The sequence below is a fragment of the Protopterus annectens genome, chromosome 3.part1, assembly GCF_019279795.1.
Source record: "Protopterus annectens isolate FY-2018-M chromosome 3.part1, PAN1.0, whole genome shotgun sequence".
NCBI classification, from domain to species: Eukaryota; Metazoa; Chordata; order Ceratodontiformes; family Protopteridae; genus Protopterus; species Protopterus annectens.
This window is the reverse complement of record NC_056732.1, coordinates 304,524,020-304,543,928: the sequence shown is the minus strand read 5'-3', so window position 1 is coordinate 304,543,928 and position 19,909 is coordinate 304,524,020. Positions and strand designations below refer to the sequence as shown.

At 38.3% G+C, this 19,909-nt stretch overlaps 1 protein-coding gene across 2 annotated transcripts in view; it reads right to left on the bottom strand.

Annotated features, from left to right (window-relative positions):
* Window positions 1-19,909, bottom strand: part of ABCD2 (ATP binding cassette subfamily D member 2) — a 949,133-nt gene that overhangs the window by 377,945 nt on the left and 551,279 nt on the right. For both annotated transcript variants that reach the window (XM_044066760.1, XM_044066761.1), the window contains exon 4: window positions 10,966-11,125. In XM_044066760.1, the coding sequence (XP_043922695.1) occupies window positions 10,966-11,125 (160 nt within the window). The remainder of the gene's footprint in view (window positions 1-10,965; window positions 11,126-19,909) is intronic.

The window sequence follows — 19,909 nt, the reverse complement described above, 5'->3', positions numbered from 1 at the left end:
GAAAGACACAACACCAAACAGATTTCCCTGGCCAGCAAGGTGATTGTGGGGATGAGGAAACATTTCCTTTTCCCCATTGCAGAGCGGTCTCGGAGTTGGTACATTTAAGTAGGGGGGCATGTGGGGGGAAATTGTTTTGCGTTGTGTTTGTTTACGTTTACTTTAGGTTTACTTACGTGTATGGTGCTCTTGCTTCCGGGAATCTGAATGGCATTGTGCATTTCGGTGTTTCCGTCCTTCGCTCTATTTGTTGATCGACGTTTATGTGTCACTCTTCTGGCGTTCGCCTATTTTGGGTTTTCTGCTTATAATATAGACCCAAAAAAACAATACATACAAGGAAAACAAGGAATAAATAGCTTTCACGTCATAACACATTTGGCAAATAAAAAAGTTCAGAATTTGCTTTCCATGAACGGAGCTTATTATTTATTGTTTGTCCATTTATTTTGTTTATTTTTATTATTACTTTTTTTAAATGTTCCTCCCTTGTTGAATTTAGTTTGCCAGCCCTTCATTCTAAGAAGCCATCATACAGGGGCTGTTGTTAGGATCCTAAACCTATCCAGTGATGGCTGAATTGAACACCTGCATCACCACAAAGGAGTTCTGTGCCCTCCTCGTGTGTGTGTGTGTGTGTGTGTGTGTGTGTGTGTGTGTGTGTGTGTGTGTGTGTGTGTGTGTGTGTATGTGTGTGTATGTGTGTGTGTGTGTGTGTGTGTGTGTGTGTGTGTGTGTGTGTGTGTGTGTGTGTGTGTGTATGCACTCTCCCATGAACATGCCAACAAGGGTTGTCATCACCAATTTGGATCTCCAAGCTCAGGTCCCCTGGTCTTCCAGCCACTGTTGTTAAGAGACTTGCACAGCAGCAATGTGGCTGACCAGGACCATCATTTCCCTCCACCAGGATGAGCAAGCCAGCATAAGTTACGTACTCCTATTCCCTGCCCAATTCTTCCAATGCCTGAGATTCTAGTCAACTTTAGATTGTCTGGGTCATATTCAGAGCATCATCCCTCTATGCCACCGCCAGGCTTTCTGTCCTTTATTGTTCAGTTCTGAACAATATATCACAGCTTGAAGAGTTCCACTTCAACCATCTGCAAAGAAATGTTCACAGTGACACATTTTAATTAAAAAATAAAAAAGAGAAACAAAAAAGTCTTGTAAAATTTACCATAGGTTCAAATGGAGATGGCAGGAAACAACTGTATAAAGGATCAACCTACCAAACATTAGTGGGTGTGTGTAACATAAAACCTGAAAACTGACAGGTAAAAAAAGCTGTCATATATAACAGGGTGGGAATAATAACTCTATGTCATAATGGGTACACTAAACATATTACAGAAAAAAGAAATGCAAAATGGATAAATAACTCGCTAGTAACAACAAGCATCCAAAAAAAAAAAACCACCCAGCAAGTCAGATACGTCATAGGATTATTAAAACCCTATGTTGTGTTTGACTCACTGTGTGTTTTTTCTTTGGACACTAAACATATTATTTTGGAATGTGAATAGCCTCACAAAGGTAAAAATACTGAATTATATTAAGAAAATCAGAGTGCAATTAGCAATGCCACAGGGACACATTTGGAAAGAAATGAGCATGTGAATTTGATGAAGAAAGGATTTCAGGATGGACATTTAGGAGAATATCAGAGACAAAGGAAAAGGGGAGTACTTATACTAATTGCTAGAGGAGCTCCAGTAGTGATGGAAGAGCGAAAAAAGATAGTAATGGTAGATTTGTGGTAGTAAGGAGCTACTGGCAAGGGATGAGGATTATGCTGGCATGTATTTATATTCCACCTAAAACTGCTATTATGGAGCTTAAGAAAATTTTGGAAGAAACAATCGGTTTTCAGCCAGGAATATTACTTATAGGTGGGGACTGGAACTTGCTTTGCAACAGTGAGAATGTATCTGGGGGACCTAGAAGAGAAATATAATAAGAGAGGTTAGATTACTGAAGAAATTTATGAAAATATTTGGTATGGAAGACATGAATTCAGCAGCTGGAACTCAGAATTTACATATTATTCTCCAGGGTACAATAACTGGATTAGACCTGACAAAAATTATATTTCATAGGAACCCGTGCATTTAATCAAAAGATTTAACACACATCCAATAACTATTTCAGATCATGTGCCAATAGTAACTAAGATAATAATGCAGAGTAATGAAGTAAAACTGAGGCACTGGCACTTCCTGACTTACCTGCTAAAAAGACAGCAATTTAAGGAAAGGGTAGTGGAAATTATTTCAGATTTACTAGGGAATACAGAAATTTCTTTAGAAGTTACAGCTAGTGAGTGGGATAAAATGAAAGTGGAATTTAAAGTTAGGGTAGAAATAAAAGAAAAATAAATATTTTTGAAGAAGTAACAATAATTATTTAGAGAGCTGACAAAGAAGGTATTGCAGAATAAAGAAAATTTCACAGAACAAAAAGAGGTGCAACTGCAGGGTGCTGAAGAGAAAATAAGGAAGTATCTGGATAATATGCAGGAATTTAGAAAATTACTGTTAAGCAACAGTTTTTTTTTTTGTTTGTTTATTTTGATAATAACTCCACAGCACAAAACTTTTAGCACAATGACTTAGTCAACATAAAGTAGAAAGGGTTGTTGCCAAACTAAGGGAGCTTATAACAAGAAAAATAACTAGTGATCCTGTAGAGGTATTAGAGAGATTTTGGAATTTGTATGAAAATTAGTATAAAGCAGAGGAATGTGGGAATCAAGAAAAAGTACAAATGGCAATATTTATGGAAGACCTAAGTATGCCAAGGTTAAATATAGATGAAGCTCAACAATTAACAGTTACTGTAGGAGGAAATGAGATAAAAACAGTGATGTATAATCAATCTGCAGAAAAAATGCCACAAATAGATGGTATTCCTGTGGAATTTTGGAAGTCAGGAGGAAAGAAAGCAATAAAGATCTGGAAGTTTTTGTTTAACAGTACTTTAAAAGGAAGGAAGCACCAACACCTAGAAGAAAATTGTGGTGGCTGCAATATCTAAAGAGGGTAAAGACCCATCAGGCCCACATTCATACAAGCCCATTTAAATTTTATATCATGGTTATAAATTACTTATGTCTATAATAATTTGCAAAGGTGTTGACACAATTGATAGATATGGATCACTATGGCTTTATACAGGGGAGGCAAACATTTGACAGCGTTAATAGAACAATGATGACCCAGAGGGAAGCAGAATGTAAGAAAATACTGCTGTTGTTAGTGGATCTTGATGCACAGAAAGCATTCAATAGAGTAAGCAGGGATTTTATGAGTAGGGCACTGGAAGCATTTGCATTCCCTGATACAACAATAAAGTTAATTAGGAGGACATATGAGAAATTGGAGGCAAAAAGTAAAAAGGGAGGGTTCCTCTCTGATAAGCTGTGTCTGAGCAGAGGATCCAGGCAGGGGTGTCCTATTTCCCCTTTGTTATTTGCATTATATTTAGAGCCTCTGGCAAAAAAAAATAAAGGACTCAGAAATTCAAGGATATAATTTGTATGTTAAACAAGAAAAGCTGACTTTATTTGCAGACAATACCTGGCTTTATTTGCAGACAATATTATTTTGAACCTGATAAAACCAAAAAAGGCTATCTCAGCACTGTGCAACATTCTGGACCAGCTTCAAGTCTTTTCAGGATATACAATTAATGAAGACAAAATAAAGATTATAGCTGTAAATTATGTACCCACACATGAATCAGTTCTACAAATCCCATATTTACGGAGACAGTATTTAGGAATATAGGTTAAAAAGTATTCAGTTATGGTAGCTAAGGATATGTGGGAATAGATTAAACAAAAGATAATATAAAACCTGAGAAACTTGAAGCTCTTGCTTACAGATATGGATAGCAAGATACAAGCAGTGATTTTTTTTAATCCCTTTACTTTTATATACAGGTACATCTAAGGAAATTATTTTTGAGCTGGGATACAGGATCTGAATTGCCTAGATATGGTAAGGCCTTCTTAAGTTTAATTCTAATGACTGTCTTTTGGCAAGCAATTTAGGCAATTACTATAAAATGGAAATCAAAGTCTAAACTGGCTGTATGTGAAGTAGTGAATATTATAACAGATATAAGAATTGGAAGTGGAATCTTCAGAAAAGGCAAGGAGCAAATTACATAGGAAAAATGGAAATTGTGGAAACAATATATGCAGAATAATGTTTTGGAGGAGGAGTGAGGTTTAAGGGAAGGCAATTTATGTAATGTTGGTTTGATAATTACATAAATGAATATATGTGAGGTATAATATTTGTAACTTGGAACATGTTGACATGGTTTATTTTCTTTTATACAAATGCATGTTTGTTTGTGGCTTAAGTGATACTTAAATAAAGGTGTTAAATAAACAAAAACAATTATAAATAATCTTTTTACCCCAGATAAGGATCCTATTAACAGCTGTCTCTGTCATCATTCACACTAATTACCAAAAAGCTCACAACTCTTCCTGACCAACCAGGTGATGTCAGACTTTTTAGTTTATCTAACCATCTTGAATCAAAAATCACTACTGCAAACAGGGCATAATAATTCCTGTCAAATTGAGCTTTTCCTTCCACTCATTTTTCACTTCACTGGATACATCAATAATTTTCAATTCAATCATTTATCTTCCCATATATTCAGTTTTAACTGTTTCAGTCTCACTTACGATTTCGTCATTTTCTTAAATCCCTAATCAAGATTGTCAAACTTAAATCACTTTTTCTTTGCAATAGCAACAGCTTAAAAACTTCATTCTTTAAATTTACACTCTCTCATTTTGTTGGCAAAGTGAGAATGGTACCTTAAAGGCACCTCTGAATATCCTTGCTCCACAAATACTGTTCCCTCTACCATCACTAATTTCCTATTCAGTTTCCATAATTTCCAAAAGATTTGTTATATCCCATAACAAGTCAAGAATTCATTCAATACTGGCCTGTTCTTGCCATACCTGATGGCTCTTTTTGACAATGGCGGGCATTTAGCATATGCAGTACTCAAAATGTCCACTGTAAAACTAGTCCATTCTGTCACCTTACCTTTTATAAAGTCAGGTAAATTACCATCTAATATTAGATTCCTGTTTCATGTTTTATCCTCCAGTCTAGTATGATAGGTCTTAATATGATCAAGCCTCTTAACTGTCCATGCAGCCATCTACAGAATCTCTGCAATTTGCTGCTTAATGTGCTCCATCACCTCCTGCTGTCCTTGCAGGCAACCATTCCATCAATGATGGCAATGTTGAGTCTTTTTATGTAGACAGCAAACATCTTTGTAAAATTCGACAACTCAGTTTGTATTGCCTTAAGCCTGTTCGCCAGCCTCAATAACTTTTTCAGCTCTTTCGATGATGAACAAGAGACATCATGCAAGCTGACTTAAAGTCAGTAACTTGTTTCCTCTCAAATTATTCTTTTTCCAGTGTGCAATCCATTGCCTAAATGACTGGTGAATACGCAACACCTTTATTTTTGTTCTTATATTGATCAATTTTGGTAATTTAATTATATGATTATCATACAAGCTTGGATGAAGGGTCCCAGAAAAGGATCCAGCCTCAAGCAGAATTGCAAATTCATCCTGACTCAATCATTTTGAGATGTGGGACATAATACAGATGTAATTTTGTAAGGGCAGTTAATTAGGTTACATGACTGTTTCAAACTAGGGGCTGTGAGAGTGATGTGAAGGACAGTGAAGCCTACCATTAGGTTTAACAAAACTTTCTATATTGTTTTATTATACTAGTTTGGGTATTTGTTACTGTCCTGAGACTTCCTTTGCTAGTTAGCTGTACCTGATGTTATTAAGTAATACTATTTTGTATATGGAATCAGGGGAGGACAGGAATGAAGGTGGGTGAAATAAGAATCCCACATTAATTCCAGCTAGAATCAATACTTTTTCATGCTTTGAAAACAGTATTGAAGGAAGCAATGCCAATGTACTGGAATGTAATTCTCTGTCTCTCTTGTAGAGTAGAATCTACAACCTTAGCTCACATTTTCTAGAAAAGTTATCTAAGGACAATGCCATCATGTATTTCTTTTCAGTTCATACACCTTATAACTGCACAGCAAAATTCCATTTGTGTAAGTTGTACCAGTGGCATACAGGGATAAAGTTCTGACTACAGCTCAGGCAAAACAAGTTTGACTAACAGCTCAGGCACTTGACAGAGCAGATGGACAGGAATGCCCAGCCTGGGGTGAGTGATGTAACCGCCTATCCAACTCAAGCTGCTTCTCCAACTATACTGCCTTGGCTGGAGAGGAGGTGCTCATCATGAAGAGCAGATCTGGCCAGTACAGGAAGGATGTGGTCATCTCCACCAAAACTGGGGATGGTGACCTTGCTGGCATATGTGGGACAATATGCATGGTACCAAATCATAGATTACGGTATACTATTTGTCATATCAATATTAGAAAATTACAAGTAAATACACAGAGCCATTGATAGCTTATCTAGCACTAGATGCAGTCCACAAAACTGGCATTCTCCCTCAACTGTAAGTTGAGGAGAAAATAGGCCCTCTGCCCAAACTGATAACCAAATAAAAAAAAAAGTCCTTACTATGAGTTGAAGAGTTGAGGACCAAAAAACATAACAAGGGGTTTGTTTCAGTTACAATACTACACACAGAAAGCACTTCAGCCGTAACTGCAAATACAGTATCCACTGCAATGCCACCTCATTGGTGACTGCTAATTACTCACTCTAACATCTTGATCCCAGGGCAGCTGTCTCCTTTACATCTCCCTAGCTACACCTCTGTAAATACGCCAAATTTGCTGGTATGTGAGGTTTTTAATAAACGATACATACTTTAGAACACCAGCCCTTTTTTTCAAGTCTATAACACACTTTTGGATTAGCTATAATAGAGTCTCTTTTCTTGCAGAGGTCTGCCTCAGTCTAATAATTTATATTTTAAGTTATGAAGCATCCAAGGACATAGGTGCAAGTGCATATTTTACCTCAGTGGTTGGCACAAGTGGTTGACTTTTGTACTGTTGAGGCAGTCTTTTACATTTTGTGGAAATGGAATAGTGGCACAGCAGTTAGCACTGTTACCTCACAGTGCTTCTTTCTTCATTTTGTTTCTTAGTTTGGACACATTCTGTGCTGAGGCTGAATGTTTTCACTGTACCCACTTAGGCTTCCACTTTCTGCTCAAGTTTCCTTCCACACTCAAAGACATGCTGTAAGTGAACTGGTGATCTTCCAAACTGCCTGCAGATGTGTATGCCATGTGTAAACAAGAGTGTGTACACCTATGACAGACTAGCATCATATCCAAGGTTAGTTCCTCTGCTTTGTGCCCACTGATGCCAGGATAAGCTCCAGCATCCAATGATCTTGAACTGAATATAGGAGCTAACTGGAAAATGAATAAATGTTCAACCAAAGTAGCAGACTACTGTGTTGACAGATCTCATTGTGCTAGATTTTTACTGCAGTGAGCAACACAGCTAGCAGACTATATTTTAAGAGTATTTTACGTTTTGTTGGAATTATGCAATCAAAGAAGCTATTTTCATATGTAACAGAACTGAATCTGCAAATACTTGACAAAGCAAGCACCTGGCTTTGCATTTTAGACCATTCAACAAGAAGCAGGCTTGGATTTAGGGAAAACATTAGCAGAGGTAACTAGCTTAGTTAAGACTTAAGTATTTTTCCATTCTGAGAAATGAAAGTATATAAAACATATTTAAAGCATTTTCATGTTTTATTTCATACTTTCAGTGATGCGTAACTCTCTAGTTTTGCTTTTGCTAAAGTTTTGAAATTTATATCAGAACTATATCAAAGTGGTGTTGGCTTTACTGGGGAATCAAAACACTCCTGCTAATGTCAATATTCTTTCTAACTAAGAAGGGAGCAGGAGGCAGGCAAAAAAGGATGATGTCAGCTTGTGGGAGGTACTGCTTGAGGGAAAGGAGAACGGGACAACCTGCAGAACCAAAATAGTAAAATGCACAGAAAATAGATTGGAACATGTAGACAGTAAGAGGTATGTGTGATTTTCACAACATTAACTATTTATTGCTGTTATAAAAACAAAATGTTGTCAGAAGATGGCATCTTTGACACTTTCCTTTTAAGACAGACTTTTACATTTTGGTGGCACTGTTTTGTACAAGTAGCTGGCTTAGGACAGGAAAGAACTTAGTTTAATTGTATTTTACTGCATCAGTAAGCACATGCAGCTGGCTTTGTATATTTTAAATTTAAATTTTAATTTAATTTTAATTAAATTTTTAAACTGTATTCCTAAAGTAGCAGGCTTGGAATCTGACAGAACTCAATCTGCTGAGATCGCAGCAAGACATTTTTTTGGCATCATTATACTCTTGTGTGCTTCCAGTTTTTATTATAGCAATAACCCACGCCTGGGTGTGGGTAATGCTAAATTTACCCACGGTTGTCGTGGTTTGGTCCCGAGCGGCCCGAGGACCAAACAAAGCCAACCGTTGGTAAATTTAGCATTACCCACACCCAGAAGTGGGTTATTGCTATTATACCATGACATTATTTAAGAAAAGAAACTATTACTTTTCTTAAATAATGGCATAGTATAATGCCTGTTTACTGCCCTTCCGCAGATGTCTGGCATCCGAGGCAGTTCTGATGTACTGCGGCGCCTGCGCGGTACATCAGAGTTGAGCAAAAGCAACGGAGAAAGCAAGATCTCCGTTGCTTTTTTAGTAGCTATGTTAAATGAGTTTAACATAGCGAGACAGTTTTAAAATAAGCAACGGACATCTCCGTTGCTTATTTTAAAGCTGTCTCGCTATGTTAAACCCATTTAACATAGAGAGACAGTGTTTTTAAAAAACGAGTTATACTAATGGAAAAAAGTCCGGGCGACCGGACCTTTTTACATTAGTATAACTCGATTTACAACGGGCACGCTGGCCAATCAGTGTGCACGTTTTGGGGGGATCATGGTATAATCTCCAATCACGCTGTCCCATGTTTTCTAATATGTGTTCTTATTTAGAAATATGGAGGAAAATTCACCTCTGGCAGCCATGTTAAACCCACAGAAATGTATGTCTAGGTAAGCCTATGAGAGGAGCATTGCTGATTATGTAACAGATTATGTAACATTCAGTTCTTGTCTGAAGAAAAACAATGTGTCACTGCTTAATTTACAACAGGAGTCTATTCAAGAAGTAGAGAGGGTGCTGCACAATGAATCTCTCTCTGTCTGTCTCTACTATGCTTTTTAAGATTTAGATCACTGGGTCTGGTACTTGTTGGACTATTTGATTTGTGGATATATAACAGATCCAGAGCCACTGGGTCCTTAATGGCACAGAAGACAAGGCATAGAGCTCACCTCAGGAGATAAGATACTGAACACAAGCTCAGTGCTTCCACACTTTTCTGGCAGCTTGGGATTTTTTAAGCCAGTGATCTTAGTTAGGAACCTCCGAGGTCTTTAGAAGTGTCTAGTAAGGTACATCCCAAAGGAGGCATTGTATTTCATAACTAGTCTAATCAAGGCAGAATATAAGGGGACAATGACATCTTTAGATATGGATGATATTCCTTTGGCATACAACTGAGATAAGCAGAAGGACTTTCTGACTATTGTCATTACCTGAGGTCTTCAACAGCATTCCTATTTTGGAGTCGGGTGTTGCCTATATTGTATGCTGGGGGAAGGACTGTTTACAGAATATAGCAATATTGCTCTTTTTAGCATTTAATTTGAGCCTGTTTTTAGTACTCAAGGAATGTACGAGTGTAAGTTCTTGCTGAACACCTTGGGTGTTGGGGGAGCTGACAATCAGTTTACAGTCATCCACAAGCATGGTTAGCCAGACGACTCAGTTAGTGGCATGGAGATTAAAAAATTAAATGCTGAATAAAAGAGGTCCCAGCACTGAACCATGCAAAGCACCACTGGTCACCTTCATGTCCTGTGATGAGGTACCTGATACCCTCACCTTATGGGTTATTTTATCCAGTTAACTATCCATCTTAACAAATAGGGATCCATTTGTAATGCATTATGCTTACTAACTATGCTTGAATGAGAGATGGACTCAAACAAGTTGGACAGGCCAAAGTACACTGTGTGGACAGATTTACTAGAGAAGGTCTATCCTAGACAAAGCCAAACTACTGTGGATCCAGCCCGATGACATTTTTAATGTCACATACATCAAGTCAGAAATAATGAATTCCATGGCCTTGCAAAAAAACGACCTGTCAGTTTTACGGACCTACAATTCCTGGGGTTAGAGGTGGGGCCACCCTTGCAGTGTGGCATCATTAATGATGTGTGCCAAACCTCAGGGACAAAGCCAGTGGCTAAATCCAGGTTAAATAGTTTTATACGGCTACTATACTACTTGCAAGTAGAACCATTCATTTTACATTACATTCTGACTGCATCTTAGTTTGTGCAGTGCATGGTCTCCCTCTGGGTAATCTCACATTTAATTGTTTTTCTGAATACTAGATAAAAAAAAAAAAAAAAACAGAAAACTTGGTGGTTAGAGCTATGACCATGAAATGAGTAGATATGTATGCCTCTCACACATGCTATGCAGTTTCTGCACATTACAGAAGGCCCTATATGAATACAAAAGCTCTCAAACACCTGAGGCATACTACAAATGACAATCAGATATTATACCAAACTATTTCTCTAACTACTCTGCAACTTGAGTTTCCCACAATATCTTCTGGCAGTGAAAATATGCAACAAAAGCTATTAGCAGCTTAAACTAATGCATTTTGTATACTTAATATAGATACACAGGTTGTGCTGGATTATTCACATAGAGTGACATCTGGTGAGCAAGGACAGTAATGTGCTAATTAATAAAAGGGACACAAAACAAAGAAATGTGCGCACACCCAAGAAATGTGTACAACACTATGCTGATTGGTCTACTGTACCTTTGATTTCCAAGGGACCTTCGATGTTTAAGTTTTGTTTCTTGTTGTCATTTTGACTTTCTTGAGTTACAACAGCCCGCTGGTACATCCCTCTCTGTACTTCTTCAAAGACTAAAAACATGTTGTGCACTCGTGCTGTATAGCCAGCTAGTTCAGTGACCTGGCAAACATACAATGTTATGAATAAATGAATGGCTCCATCGAGACAGACATCAACATTTCTCAACAGTTGCCTTTAACCTACTTAAGTTCTTTAATTTCTAATATGATACAGAATGTCAGCATGAACTTTACACAGAATGCAGAAATCTTGAACTGTAGAACACAGTGTGACATAACCATCAGGAATGAGGCAGCAAAACAGAAATATGCTGATTACCTTCAAAACAGTAAACTGATTGACTTATTTCGCTGTAAACCTTATTCTGACTGTTGACAATGACAATTCACTGACTTTTTTTTCTGTAAGTGGGATCCAGCCTGCTACTTCCTTAGGCTGTTCATACTCCTGCTACCCCTGTTGCCAAGGATTACACATCCTGATAACAAACACAACACGGATATAACATACCATAAAAGCAAAAGGAATCAGCAATATGTAGCAGTTAAACAAAAACCTATTTGCCATTATCAAACAATCCCCTGCAATGGCTGTTTACATTTTTTTTTATTTTGTTCAAATGTAATTTTACCTCACATTTTTGGTCTTTACCTCATAATTTTTTTCTGTCAAATCATTGATGACTGAAGCCACTAAATAATGAAAGACATTTAAGTTTCTGTCTTCTTATCAATCAGAAAAATGTGTGCCAATATTTGATCAACTTTCTAAATTTATAAAATCAATATTTAAAATCTGTGACTATTTTTGGGTCTTTGCTCCCCTCCCCCATTATTTTTGCTTTGTCCAGCTTTCAAGAGGTATCTTTCATAGCCTTGTCATGTGCATGGGTGTAATGTAAATGGTCAGTAAACATGCAGCAGAGAGACGATTCATATTTGTTTTCCACACTCAGCATATATTTCAGGTTGAGTAGCCATAAATCTGCTAACAAATGACATTACGAACAGGATTTTTTAGCTCATAAAGGAGAAGTTGGTGACAGTGGAAGAGTGTAACACCAAAACAGTGGCAAAGACTGATGGATGTTCACTAAATACTGGAATGTTAAACAAAAAATGAGCACTCATAGAGTACAATATTTCATTAAAATAATAAAGTAACAGACAGTGTATCAAATAAATGACTTTTCTTAAAACAGTTGTAAAGGGTTGTAAAAAATATCCCAATCACAGCATCAAAACCATGCTTTTACATTTGTTTTACACATACTGCAGCTTGACACAAGTCCTTAGCATCTTAAAGAGTTTCAAGACTTAACGTGCGCCTAGACTTAGCAACATTTACCAGATTTCAGACATTAAAAGTCATCCTGAGAGTACTGTTCAACCCCACGGAGTTCCCAGCACCACAATAATGAGTACATTGAACAGCAACTGCCATCATACCACAGATGTGTACAGTTCAGCTTCATTAGTATCTCAAAATGGTGGGGAGTAGCCTATCCAGAGAATGTAAAAGGACTACTACCATCATCAATGCTATGTGGTTATCACCCATCCCCCTTAATGGTACTAAGGAAGCCACAGAAGCCCTACTAGCATATAAATTCTTTTAAAAGTAGTCATCACCTTTATTTATTTCTACAAATCATAAAAATCTTATTAAACACATATATTCATTTAATCCTGTCATAATTATATTTACAATCTCATTCAAGCATCAACAATGACTGTATTCATTCAATCATAATACTATACATCCTTAAACATGACATAATTTCTTTCATAATTCCCCAACTCCAGCAGTACTATAATTTTATACACATCCTGACATACAATAATGCACCTCTGTTTTCTTTCATGTCTAATATCTAAAAGGTTATGGCAATGAGGTTATCCATATCTTCTCCTCTCATAAACGTATATAACATTCTCACTTAAAAATTAACTATTACACATCTCACAAAGGAGGTAACACAGACCAACACAGTCCCTTCTACACCAATTACAACTCTTGTACTTCAAACAATAAGCAAGTGCTGAGTTCATATCCAATCCACTCTGTTGTGCCATCACTATAAACATAATAGCATATACGCATTATAATGGTAATTAACATTGGTTTCCAATTCAAGATTTTCAATGTTCACAAACATTTTCACCACGCTAAAACTATTAAATTGTTGCTAGAGCGCAACTGATACAAAAAACACAAAAGAATATAGCAATAATGCTTCCCCACCCCTAAACATATACCCATTATTTTAACAAACGTATTAATAACATATAACGAAGTACATCCATTTTGCTACATTCCTCCCTCTAGTAATCACAGTTTGTGTGGATAGAAAGTCACCCTCCCCCATCAAAAACACCAACAGCTTATTGGGCTCCTGTCAATCAATCAACAGCACTGTTTTTGAGTGCTGTATGATTGAAAGAGAAGGAGCAACAAAAGTTTCAACGACAGTGGAGTTTTCTTTTTTCTCCATTGTTGCGTGAGTTTGGAGTAGGCAATTTAAATTTAAGGGTGAAAGGGGGTTTGCCCCTGCAACCTTTCCTCCATGGTTGGGTAAAACTTGTTTTGCACTTTTCCCATTGATCATACAGCACTCGATGAAATTACTGCCAATGAACAGACATGTGTCTCATATCATATTATAGCACTTCATCCTTCAAAATATACATGTCCCAGCCCATCCCAGCAGGCGAGTCAGTATTCCCACTTTCATCTTTCTGACCATTTTCTTTCACAATTCAATAAATTCAAATAATATTAACATGTCAATACAAATCTCTTGGGTGGTGCAGTGGTGCAGCAGTTAGCATTGTCGCCTTACATCAAGAGGTTCTCTGGTTCGATTTTTGTTGCATTTGGGTGGGTTTACAATGGGTGCACGGGTTTCCTCCCACATTCCAAAGACATGTGTCTGCAGCATTTCTCCTCGGGCTTCCGCTGAAAATGGGTTCTGACCCAGTCAGACTTTCCTGGTAAACAAATGTTAAATAAAATAAAGGTCACATCCGCATACACTGGAGTCGGGGCTTTCTTTCTCCATGGAAGAATCATATATCCCCCAGAAAGACTGCTTATTCCACAGTGTCAAAAAGGGAAATACTGCCAACCTAGCTGTCTGGAATGTTGTAAATAATTCTATGCCATTTGTAAATATTGATATGATTCATACAGAAGTGTGTGTAAAGGTGTACAGTACTGAGCTAAAATGTAACCACAGCATGCCCTGCTGGCTTAGAATAGAAATGTATATAAACTATTGTAATTGTGTAAATGTGTATGTTTTAACAGTGGAAACTAGAATAGAGGGTTAACTTGCAAAACTTCAAAAAAATAAGTTGAAATTAAATTATTTTACGATTGTGCTATAAATGTTATCTCAGTTTCAGTGCAGTAGCAGACACAGTGCCTAGAGCTAGAAGTTTTTTGTATTGTCTTGAAGGAGAAGTAATTGCTAGGCTTGAGATATGGAAGTGTTTTATTGCTTTATGAATTCCTAGCAGCTGCACAGCTCTAAGCAATCATCTGAAGGCTATGTATTTTCACAGAGAGATGCAAAAATTCTGTTCGTTTTTGACAAAGGGGGTTTAGCTTGGGAACTAAAAGTCGCGTGACAAAAGGTGATGTCATCCAAGCTAACCCAGCAGTAATACTCAATGTGGATTTAGGTACTCTCTCAGAGACAGGATGTGCATTTTGTATTTTGTCTTTGACCTGGAAACATCCACTCATCACCATCTTCTGCACTTCTACCTGCGTGTTGTTCTGTAAGTAAGTTTTTAGGACATAGTAACTCTTTAGGTTCGGATAGGAATATAATAAAGTGTAGCTCAGAGGTAACTTTATTTATTTGAGACTGTCCTGCAATGTTGTTTTAAATAATTCCTGCAATTTTGAACTCTGATGTAACTGATTACTTGCCGAGTATTGTCTTATTTTTTTACTAATTATTAGTAAATATATTTAAACCTATCTTTGTGGCTGATATTTGTGAGACATATTTAAACTCTTACAGTACTTGCATATATATTTGGTGACACTGTACAGGCCACTCCTAAATGGCCTTGCTTTTGGTCAGACTAGCGTTTGGATTAATAGCAACATTACACACTAGGATTGGATATCCTTTGTTAAGGGACTTATAGTAGCTGATAAGGATTGCTGATGGGAGCTGGAACTACCTTATAGTCTGGGCAGAAGGGGGCATAGCTAGTAAACCTGTGCTAGCCTTTCCCAAGTGCGTGCGTATGTGTTTGTATATAAATCAGTCTGTGTGCTCTTAAGTGAAATTGCACTATACTGTGTGAGTACTTGTCATCCTCCCAGTGTGTAAGTTACCCACTGTTGTCAGTGGTGAAGACTGAGGCTCTTTGTTTACTGGCCCAGTGCTGGGGCGTCACATATTAATTGGCTGGCAGTGGGGGGATAGCCACATCACATATTAATTGGCTTGTAGTGGTGTGGATATCGAATCCCTGTAGCCTGTAAACAGTGGTCACTAAGGAAGGTGTTTGTACTCTCAATCAGCCACACAGTAAACACTCATAGAGTTTCATATCACAATTGTTTTATTCTTTTTGGTAGGTTACTTTGTCAGGGAGAGCAGGCAAGTATGTCAGCAGAGGAGTATGGCAAGCTGACAAGGAGCCAGTTGGCTGAGATGTGCCAGGCTAAAGGACTGGTTCATGCTAACCTGATTAAAGCAGAAATTATTGCAGCCTTGGGCACAGCTGCATCACAGACCAGATATCAGGAAGACAACCAAACTGGCCTTGGAGATGTATAACTCTCAGAAAATGGACAGTTCAACCTTGCCACAGAGGACTTAAAAATACATCTGGAGTTAAAGAGACTTGAACTGGAGGACAAATGTTTGGAAATAAAATCAGAAGAGAGACTAAGGCAGGCTGTGTGTATGTTTTTGTATATAATTCAAACCTCAAAGTGTGTGTGTGTGTGTGTGTGTGTGTGTGTGTGTGTGTGTGTGTGTGTGTGTGTGTGTGTGACGTGTCAGCTACTTGGACATGGACACGAAGCAGTGGTTGGACGGAGAGGATGCTGGAGGTCTTTGTTTGGCCACTCAGCTGAGATCTCAACTCTATAGCTGTGCCAGTGGGGAGTCCTATTGGGGATCTGGAGAAAGAGGGAAAAACCAGCCCCAGGCGGACTGTGGTGTCTGTGTGGTCTTAAGGGAAATTGCACTTTACAGTGTGCACTTGTCATCCTCCCAGCGTGTACGTTCCCCACTGTTGCCAGTGGTGAGGATTGAGGCTCCTTGATTACTGGCCCAGTGCTGGGTCGTCACACCCAGCATGCAGAAAAATACGTCCCCAACTTAAATTTGAGTCAGCCAATACTAAGCAATTTCACAAAAGTGAGGAAAAATCTTCACCAAATGCCCTAAATCTGTAAATCATATTAGGAAACCTGTTATTCTATAACAGACAGCTACCCGTAGAAGGGGACGTGGTAGGCAGCCAATGCAACTTATTTCTGATTAAGCATTTACTGACAATCCATTTAAGATTAATACAAGCCAGAAGCTCATACCACATTAAATACAAATCACGGCATTCAAATAAGTATTTCTTATAAGCAGAAATAATAAAATATATTTAGAATCTCCATCTTGAACAGCATAACATAATTCATAATTATCAACTATTTACACCTCAAGTCTAGAGATCTAAAAATTTTTGGGACTATCGAGCATATATTGAGTCCATATAAAACCGGAAACAACCACAGTTTTCCCTCCCATTGTATCAGTTTGAATTACTGATGTTGGTCATTCAACCTCACTTTCGCAGGCTGTCAAAACAAACTCAGAACTCAGAAGGTGTGGAGCACAATTCACAACCTGTCCATATACACCAACACATCAGAAAAACAACCCATTCCCACACAAAATAAAACTTTCAAAATTGCTCGATAGTCCCAAAAAATGTTAGATTGTTCTGCTTCCACCCTTTAATTACCTTAAACATTTTGGGTCCACCATTCAGTTGTCTCCACAGAACAATCATTATCAAAATATACCTATTTTCTTCCCTAACAAATAATTTACAACTTCTCCATAGCTGTAAAAGCACTTGTTCTTTAACATACTGTGACTAAGAATGGATTCCAATATTATGCAGATGACCAGCTAGAAGTCACAAATGTGACAGAGATACTGTAAAGGTACAATCGAGTTTTATGCAGTTCAGTGAATACCAGGCTGATCATTCAATTTACATCCCAAACACTGCAAGCCTCCTTCATTCTCTGGTACTCCAGTCCTGCACACATTTTTTCTCTAAGCTTTATCCACCAACTTAACCAACACAGCAATAAATGACACCCTCTTCTCTTAGAGTTTGATAACCAATGCCTTATACATCTAATTTACATTTGCAAAGACATAATAACATCCAATTAGTCTTTTTTGCAAAAACTTTCCTTAACCACATGACTATCCAGCATCACTATAAATCGTGATAAATGAGGATTATTCTACTGAACCACTTACGCAGCATTCACCAAAAGTACCCCAGAAACTGCTAGGAATGCATTTGCCTCCAAAACTTCTTTGATGGCCACATACTCCATATTACAACATAGTTGACAGCACTCAAAAGAAAAAAAAGGCTCTTCCAAGACCCATAATTATGAGTCCCTGAATTATGAGGGGGTGGGGTAGCAGCAAAACTGGAAAAGGTTTTTTGCAGAACAATGAAGTTTCAGGACACTAGGTCACCACATGCTGTCCTCAGTATGGGGTACAGAAAATCAAGGCTGAACAAGAAAATCCTCTATTTTGCAGTGCAACAAGGAAAGGCACTATAGTACCCAAGCTCTTGTACTACTAGGGGAACAGATGGGCAATAGTACTGTGGAGAAGGTACCCAGGCAATCAATGATCATTAATGGGAAGCAGCCAAAAAAGCCTTTCTAGACACCCTGTCCAACACAGGCACCTTCATGTTCAAATAACAGGGTAACCATCTCATTACTGTAGAGACAACATATTAAAAGAAAGGCACCAATTTCCAAACAGTGGAATGGTGAGTTAATGCACAAATGAAGAACAACACCAGAAATTTAGAGTGAGATATTTACATAAAACGTCAGTACTTCATGTTAAGTGCTATGACACTGAGGAACAAATAATCAGAACAAACAAGTGGCAGAACCACTACTGATCTCAAAAAAATAATTTGATAGTTCAAATATAACTGATGTAGAGGAATCAGGACATCAAATTAGTCAGAGATATCTAGGCAAACCAGACAGTCCTATCTAATGACAAGATTGATTAAACAGTGTTTCTTCTTCAAACTCAGAATGCCTATGGAACATCTATTCTACAATGGTGCTTACTATAATGGTGTAAAAACCCATGTTGCTGCAATGATTCAGAGTGCAAATCATGCAATACAACTAATTCTGTAAATAAGATAGCAGAAAACAATTAGTTATGTACTCACCATAACGTCAGATGTATGTGGTCCATCTCGCCTACATTCTTAACTGACGGGTTCGGAGCCGAGAATCGGCTCTGACTCGGCCACTATTTACTAGCTCGAAGTCTCTGATTGGCTGGGCTAGCCCTAGTATCCCAAGATGCACCACTCCCAAACCCCCAGATCTTGTTTGCCAACAATATAACAGAGTGACATACACAAGCTCCTAGAAATAACACAAGGAGGAAGAGAGAAAAAATAACATCCTCAGAAGGGTCTAAGAACATAATCTCCTCCAAGTCCAACAGGTCGGGGGAAGGTGGGCGGGTATGTAAGAATGTAGGCGAGATGGACCACATACATCTGACGTTATGGTGAGTACATAACTAATTGATGTAATGTGGTCCTCTCTCGCCACATTCTTAACTGACGGGACAGCGTCCCTAGCACCTACTTCTGGGAGGCTCACTGACAATACTCCTGAGCACCATGGAACCAAAGGAAGCCCGGTCTCTAGACACCAAATCAAGCTTGTAATGAGAAACAAAGGTGTGCGGAGAGGACCAGGTGGCCGCAGCACATATGTCATCCAGGGAGAGCCTAGCATGATAAGCTACTGATGCAGCCACGGCCCTGGTAGAATGAGCCTTAACTGGGAAAGGTAAACCTCTGCCTGCTGATGCATAAATAAAGGAGATACAGTCTTAATCCATTTAGCAATAGTACCTTTAGTCATAGGGCTACCATTCTTGTTCTCTGAGAAGGACACAAACAATTGATCCAATTTCCTGTGGGGTTGTGTCCTGTGCAAATAAAACCTTAGTTGTCTGTGAACATCCAACTGGTGGAATTTGAATTCCGCTTCATTTGAAAAGTTTGGAAAGAAAACTGGTAACTCAATGGATTGGTGAAGACAAAAGACAGAAGATACCTTAGGAAGGAAGGAGGGGTTGAGTCTCAAGGAAACCCTATCCTTATGGAAGACCAAATACGGGGGCTTTATGGAAAGGGCCTGAAGCTCCGATACCCTCTTGGCTGAAGTAATGGCGACCAGAAAGGCTGTCTTCCAAGACAAATATTTTAATCCACAAGTGTCAGCCAGTTCAAAGGGGGTAGAAGTTAAGGTTTGAAGCACCAAGCTTAAATCCCATGGTGAAACTGGTTGTGACAATGGCGGATGGAGTAACCAGGCTCCTTTCAGGAAGGCTTTACAAAGTTTATGGCCCATAAGGGAAGGCTCATGTGAGACGTGAAAGTTAGAAATGGCCGCCAGGTGTACCTTAATAGTGAAGGTAGCGGAACCCTGTTTGAAGAGCATAGCCAAAAAATCTAATACCGCCGACAAGGGGGCTGTGAAGGGATCTAGATTGTATGCTTCAGCCCAGATAGCAAATCTTTTCCATTTGCTAGACTATAGTTT